The sequence below is a fragment of the Dipteris shenzhenensis genome, chromosome 1, assembly GCF_047967505.1.
Source record: "Dipteris shenzhenensis isolate YYH24624 ecotype China chromosome 1, Dip_SZ_1.0, whole genome shotgun sequence".
NCBI lineage: Eukaryota > Viridiplantae > Streptophyta > Polypodiopsida > Gleicheniales > Dipteridaceae > Dipteris > Dipteris shenzhenensis.
In genome coordinates this window covers 23,888,954-23,896,511 of record NC_141596.1, presented here as the reverse complement: position 1 = coordinate 23,896,511, position 7,558 = coordinate 23,888,954, and the positions used below count along the sequence as shown (strand labels likewise).

Sequence of the window (7,558 nt, the reverse complement as noted above, 5' to 3'; positions counted from 1 at the left end):
GTCCTGACAGTCAAAACGTGTGGCTATTGGGGTCAGAATCGTATACAACGTGCATGTATGCGCTTCACATAGGGCTATGGCCTCTTAACTGATTCTTGGATTGCTTCAAGGTTTATGCTCACATTGGCGAGGGGGTAATGCACCACGTTTACCAATTCCATTGAGAGTTCATGCCATGGCAGTTCCTCATGCATATCACCAGTTATTGGCTCATGCTCTTGCTCCCCCTTTAATAGCAATCCAACCCGATCTGCATTGAAGTCTGGTCTAAAATCCATCCGCCAGGCACCAAATGTGTGCAAATATGCCCATAAGTGAATGCACTAGACCTTGTCCAGATGATGGTTCTACCGAGTTTGACTGTCATCTGATCCTTCATTAGTTAGCTAGTCTTATCATCGACAAAGCACAAAGAGATCTATATTCAACATTTTCATAGCTCACACAATGATAAAGCACGCTGCTATGCAAAGGATAAGCAGCATAGAAAAGTTACTGGAGGTTAAGTTGTTAATAGAGAACGTGCTTTCATTTGGAGTATCTTTTATTATTATATTGCTTGTATTCCAATCCATAACAGTCAGTAGCAAGCCAAGCCCATCATCACCATCAGTCCATGACAGCCAGTAATAAGCCCATGATCATGCAATATGGTCAGGTGATGTGGAAGGCAGATGGCGTGTGGCCAATTCCAATCCCTGTTGAAATAGCATAACAGACTCTACCCTACTGCGAGTATAAACTCCCCAAACAGGAAAATTAGCCATGGTTATGTTTGGTCCTAGTAGAGCTCTATATCTAAACTCCAGTTCAGGCTTTGATGATTCAGGCTAGGTGGCAGTGATACGGGAAGAGGGCCTGCATGACAACACTAAGCATGAGCAAGAGGAGATGTCCATGGTGAGTAGGAGTTATTTTTCATATGGGACTGGCAAAATAACAGCTGCATAATAATAGCAACACCCTTCCACATCTCCTTTATCCCCTTTACAGTATTTTGTAAATTGTGTGGAATGGAAACTTGCTCAGCTTAAAAATGTTTAAAGATGCAGATGATCGTGCTTCTACAACTCTTTGCATTTTACAACTACTAGAAATTAGAGACTTGTCTTAGGAGTACAATGTAGCCTGATAGCTATGAAATCTGCTTTCTGAATCTAATAATATCTTTCAAAAAGTTTCACAGACAGTTTATCATAGCTCCAGCCTGACATGCAAGTGCTTCTGTTGTTGGCCTCGGATACTCATTCTAATCACCTTCTTAGATATGTGTTATCATCTTAGGATGCCATTGTCTCAGCAAGTGCAGTCAAGTGCTCTTCTTGAGATAGCAGCTATGAGCTGGTCTTCCGTGAAAAAATTAGGACCCCTCATCCTGACAAGTATTGTCTGACAAACCATATTTTGGACTGTGGACGTGTTTGCATGATGAACTTGAAGTTGGAGCTCTTGCAACACTGCCATAACCCTGCCAACAGGATGACTTTCTCTTGGGCTTTCAACACGAACCATGGCTTCCTTTCGACAAATATGTACTTTAACTGCCATTCTGCAGCGTGAACATGGAACTGCATTGCTGCCTTTTGCATCGACTGTAGTGCAGCTGCTCTGTTCTTTTATTACACTCCACATAGAAGGCTCTCCATGATCAGAATTTTGAAACACTGCAGAGGTAACAGCCGGAGAAATCATTTCCTTTTTACTTGCCTCTAATTGGGTGACTAGGTTTTTCTTTTCAATCTCCAGATCTTGTACCTTGCACCTAAGCTCATTGATATAAGATACAGCGTCATTTAGCAATGAAGCTTTATCCATCTTAGACACATTCGGAACCACAGCCCTTAAAGCATAGAAACGTTGATTCAGCTTCTCTCTCCTTTGGCGCTCAGCCTCGACATGATTCAAAGGCTCCTCTCTACCATTTGCAGGCTTCCTGCCCCTCTTCCGAGGCTTCCTCTCCTGCACTGCCTCACTGCACTCTGCTTCCTTAAAGGACGCCTCCACATCTGAATGTTCTGATTCCACACTGGAGCGTAAAGCTGCATGGACTGGGAGTGACAAGCTGTCTTCATGAGGGAAACCCCCTTTAAATTTATCTTCTCTAGTCTGCTTGCTTATTGCTAGCACTCTTACTTCCTCAAAAGTGGAGGAGCTCTTCGTGGGGTGACTACAGCTCAAGTTTTGAGAAGGGTTTACAACGCTATTTTGAACTTCAGGGGCCTTTGAATTAACTTTGTAGCCTTGCATCTCCGACACCTTTGAACCCTGGCTATAACTTTGGACTTCTAATACTTTCACTGGATGACTGTATCCTTGAACAGCTGGCGCTTTCATGAAGCTGCTAAAGCTCTGCATGTCTGGGGCATTTATAGTGTCGCAGTAGCCAAGTGCAGCAGGTGCGTGAACAGCGGTGTCGTCGTAGATGTGAACTTCAGGAGGCTTCCCCGGATGGTTGTAGTTCTGTATCTCAGGAAAGTTTGCAGCAGATTGGCTGTACCTCTGAACATCCGGGCACCTTGTCACCTGGTTGCAGCTTTGCAGATCAGGAGTGAGTCGCCTATGTTCTGGATACTTGGCCGTGTCTCCTACCTCGCTTCTCTGAGTCAAGAGCGAGCTTTCAGAATGTGCGGCCTTCGTATCACTCATCGCAATTAACATGTCCTCCTCACCCCCGCCCAGCTTCTGAAGGGGCGAAGGCCATGCCATTGGTAAAAATCTATCTGCCTCGTTTCCCGAGAACATCATATCAGAATACGAAGGTACCTTTGAAAACATCCCCTGCATAGACTCTGCTTCATTGCCACCAGTTGATAGTGGCCTTTTTTTTGCTGAAAAGGAGTCGAATTCTTGCATCCTCGGCGGTGTGGAGTTCCTGGAAATTTGGCTCGAAGCAAGCCCATTAACGGAGCTAGACAGATGTCCGGGGAAGGCAGAGCTGGGTAGAGCGTCAGAGATTGCCGAAGAGAAGCCATGGACAGGGCTGGGCAAGAAAGAGACATCGCCTTTCGGAAACAAGGTCGAAGGATCATCCCATGAAGGATCGGAAAAGGCATTCTTTACGTAGTGCACAAAGCTCACATTTTCGTCGATCAAATCGGTGGATCCGAGCTCTACGACGCCAGTTAAGGTTGGCACACAGAGAATTGTGCGAATGCCGAATTTCTGCGCAAGCTCAGCCCTTTGGCAATCGCGTTTCTGGGTTTGATCAGAACCTCTGAGCCAGAGATATCGCGAGGTCGCGTAAGCCAGCCCAAGTGTTCCTGTACCAAGGGGGCACGAGTAGATCATCGACACCAAGTAGAACCACTCCGTGTCCGTCACATCGGCTTCCAGATCCAGTCCTGCCGTTGTGGAGTCATCCCCGCCAACTAGAGATTGAAGCTCTCGCAGAATTCTCCTCCGCTGCTGATCCACTTCGCTCGCTGCCATCTGCCTTGCACGATCGCTTTGCTCGACCTCTTTGGGATTGAAGTACCCATCTCCCCAACCCAGAACCTGCTCTCCATTGTTCGAGTACGTGAGCTGCCAGAAGATGGCATAAGTCCAGCTCTGTGGAGAATTGTCCACAATGGCTTGAAGCCGTTGGGGAAGGCTATCTTCGATGGCGCCAGTGCCGGCAACAGGTATGGATTGTTCTGATTCAAGCCACAGGGTATTTTCATACTGCGACCCCACGAAGGCCTCCAGCAAAGCGCGATCATCGTCCCACAAGCTTGCCATGATCGAATAGGTTGCTGGCGACTACACTTCGCTCGGTAATTACAACAAGTTCTCAGGCTCAAGCCACCAAGGCGTTGTCTTGAGCTCCCGTACTTCAGAGGGTCGCGACGCAGAGATATTCGAATCGGTGAAGTCCTGCTCACCTTGAATTTTGTGGTGGATGAAGGGCCGTCAAGGGGGTAGTAGTAGGACGCCGCGGATGTTGAAGGGAGACGAAGGGCGAGCGGGAAGAAGGGGGGAAGACGGGAGCGCTAATGGGAAGGGGGGAAGGAAGAAAGGGGGCGACGGAAGGGGGGGGGGGAAGGGAATGCATGGCGGGGGAGGGAGGGAGGGAGAGAGGAGGAAAGGAGGAGGAGGCTATGGCGAGCTCGGAGGTTGCTGGCTATGGCGATGGCGAGCTCTCTATTGATGGCTATGGATGGCTATGGCGAAGCTTGGAACCTTTTTCATTTCATTACGCCTCTCCTTTCATTTCATTTCATTTCATTTCGCCCCTTCATCTTCATTTCATTTCTCCTTTGTCAACAACACACTTTCTTTGTTTTTTATAAAAAAAGTCCACCCGACTTCCTCGTGTCGGTCCCAATCTTGCGCTCACGTCCCCCGGCATCTCTCGATCCTATCTCGGTCACCCCCTATGGAGACTTTGTTCGCACTTTCAATTTCAGTACAACACAAAAACAATACACTATTTTTTTATAATAAAAATTTTCATGTTCTTAAAAAAAAAAAAAGAGTAATATATATATATATATATATATATATATAGCGAAATAGAAAGTAAACTAGAATGCTTGGCCAGTTGCTAAGAATATTGTAAGTAGCTAGTAATAGGCCACTTGATCTACCGGCTTAGAATGTGCCACATGGCTTCATAGGATTTTAAAGTTTCGTAAAACGCTCTAGTGCTGGCCAAGTAAAGATTCAATACATGGCAATTACAGTGTGTACACACTTTTCTATTGTCACACTATGTGAAAACTCACAGGGCCATTGTTGCCCAGTTGCTTGGTAAATCAACAATACACTTTTTGAATTTTACATTTTTTTTGTACCCTCGTGCTCTGGCCTGGTGATCAAAACGGGTGTATGTGTTTAGTGTGTGCGTGAGTTCCACAGAGATGTTATGATTGGTAGCTCTACCTGGGAATCTCCTACATCAAGCAACTAATTTTCGTTCATTTTCACTTCTTTTGTTCCGACTGGGCACAACGGTGGGTTTTTGAACAAGGAGAGGGTACGATTGGTACCACCGTTACTACCATCCAACCCATCTCTGGACCCTAACCTCTGACCACCTAACGGTCAATATGAATTCGAGGATAATGATGGAAGATCCCCCACTCTCAAAGTCGACCCCATATACATATAAATACGTATGAATATATGTCACACATTTATATATATCTAGAGAGGGTGTGTGCAGCACAAACAAAAACATATATGCCTCACGTAGAAGATATAGGATGTGGTCCAAGTCACTGAAAGGGCACATGACACAAAAGACCCATAATGCAAAAGCTCTGAAATGGGCTGGTTGTGCAATCTGAACACGATATTGTGTGATAGATGATGCCTGAGGTGTCTTTGAAGGGACTGAGGCATTACTAGGGGTTTCCATGCTTTAAGGAGGGGGCTTTCATTTGCTGTAATTTGATAATGAGCAAGAGAGAGAGAGAGAGAGAGAGAGAGAGAGAGACGTGCACGCATGTACACACACACACATCCCAATCTCATTCATACATAATTGACATTCCAAGGCCGAATGCTTACACTATGACATCACTAACTAGCCACCACCACCTAGGCCCCCACCTTTGATCGAAGCTTGGCTTATATGGTTATCGTGCAATGTCATCTTCTTTCTATGTCAACCCTTCATCATGCCCATCGAGCACATGGAGCCACCACTACCACCACCAACCCCTCTTTCCCTTCCAATTAGTCAACAAGTCTATTCAAGGAGTCCTCAACGCATCTCTCCATCCTTTCAATTCCCTTTCATGCACCATATCCTCTTCCTTTATTGTGTCCTTACCTTCCCTTTTTGCTAGCACGTTTTTCTTATGGTAAAAGTGTTTGTCAATTATGAATGACAATTGAAAATCCCTAAAACGTGACCTTGTCCTTTTGTAATACATCACACAAATTGAGGTACATCACTCATATTGAGGCACATTTGTAAAAGGGATCTTAACTTGGTAGCATAGTGAGTTTTGAGACATCCTATTATCATCAACTATACCATAATACAAGAAACTATGGGTAACTTTTCTCTTAAAGGCACACCCACAAAAGTATCAAGGTAAAATAAATATAACAAAAAAGAGAGGAAATTAGTAAACACGTGCAAATTCATAATGATTAAAAGTGAACCCACTTAATGACAATACATGAGGATCACATTAGATTTTTTCTGATTCTTCTCATCTTCTAGGTAATAAAATTTTCCATTATCCTCACTAAGTGGCAAGTGGGCTACAAAATGATGATATGATCAACAAGTCAACTTGATATTGACATACCACATAAAGCTCATATCTAGATCTCATGGAATAAGCTCTCTTCACATGTGTGTGTGTAGATTTAATAGTCTCATCAATAAATGAGCCATACAATTAATTCCACCATTTGGATAAAAAAGCACTCGTTTGGAAAAATAAAACTAAATTGAAGTACCCTTTACCAATATTGAAAACCAAAACTTTTATTTAAAAAAGAAAAAAGGAGGATAGGCAAAAGAATTTTTCTAAAGACAAATATTTAACATGCTTAAAATTATCCAATGATAATGAATTATTTGTATGGTACTAGCTCGACCAAAGACTAGTTGGGAGATCAGTGTGTGTGTTTAGATTTAATAATCCCATCAATAAATGAACCATACAATTAATTCAATCATTTGGATCAAAAAGCACTGGTTGGAAAATATAAATAAATAAAACTAAATTGAAGTATCTTTTGACAATATTGCAATCCAAAACTTTTATAAAAAAGAAAATAGGCGAGCTGGCAAAAGAATTTTTCTTTATATTGAGTTTGAGGTCCACTTACCTCTGCCACCATCCAAACCAACTAGTTGTTAGAACAATGAACTTGAATTTGGGTAGACAGGTAATGCATGTATCCCCTGGCTTGTTATCGCTTTACCAAAGAACATGCACAAACCTTTCAGAATTCTTTTTTAAAAAAGGGGCCTAAAGTAATTTAAGAACATAACGGGGGTTTTCACTGTAAAGTATTCCGAATTGTGAAAAACACTTAAGGAGGGTAATCACCCAAGAGTGAAGAAATGCATGAATAGATTAGTTTACAGAAGGGGAGTAATCCGCTTCCCAAACAAATCAAATGGATTAAAGATGGGGGGTACTCCATTCCCATGAAGGATAATTAAGGAAAAAATGAAAAATTAATGTAGAAATATAAAAATTGAAAGCTTTAATTACAAAGCAGAGCATCAACATGGAAGAGTAGAAGACACAATAAATAATTAAGCTCCTTTTAGAATAGTTCATTAATGCTCAATCCTATTTTGCATTATAGCTTCTCTTAATTTTTAAAAAATTACACAAACATCATTACTAAAAGGGTGAGATTTTAGTACGTGATAGCAAAAATGTAAAATAATTCTTATCATATATATACATAATCATAAAGGAAAGGACAAAAAGTAAACATATATCAATATATAATTGAATATATAGTCAACAAAAGTAAATAAAAACAAAATCATAGATAGAGGGAAAAGCTTAAATCTATATATATATTTATAAAAAAAAGGAAGCGTACAAAATCTGATGGCTAACAATTGTACCATGCCTTTAAAAAAATGCCATAT

The 7,558-nt window shown here is 42.2% G+C and overlaps 1 protein-coding gene across 1 annotated transcript; it reads right to left on the bottom strand.

Moving 5' to 3' along the window:
- Nucleotides 1-673: 673 nt before the first annotated feature.
- Nucleotides 674-4,085, bottom strand: LOC147905571 (transcription factor MYC2-like). The gene has a single exon (XM_087373425.1). It carries the CDS (start codon nucleotides 3,718-3,720, stop codon nucleotides 1,297-1,299), a length of 2,424 nt encoding a protein of 807 aa, XP_087229551.1. The 5' UTR covers nucleotides 3,721-4,085; the 3' UTR covers nucleotides 674-1,296.
- Between the last annotated feature and the right edge of the window lie 3,473 nt (nucleotides 4,086-7,558).

What these genes read in the sequence shown, in the direction of transcription:
- LOC147905571 (XM_087373425.1), bottom strand. Translation starts at nt 3,720, where the DNA reads ATGGCAAGCTTGTGGGACGATGATCGCGCTTTGCTGGAGGCCTTCGTG.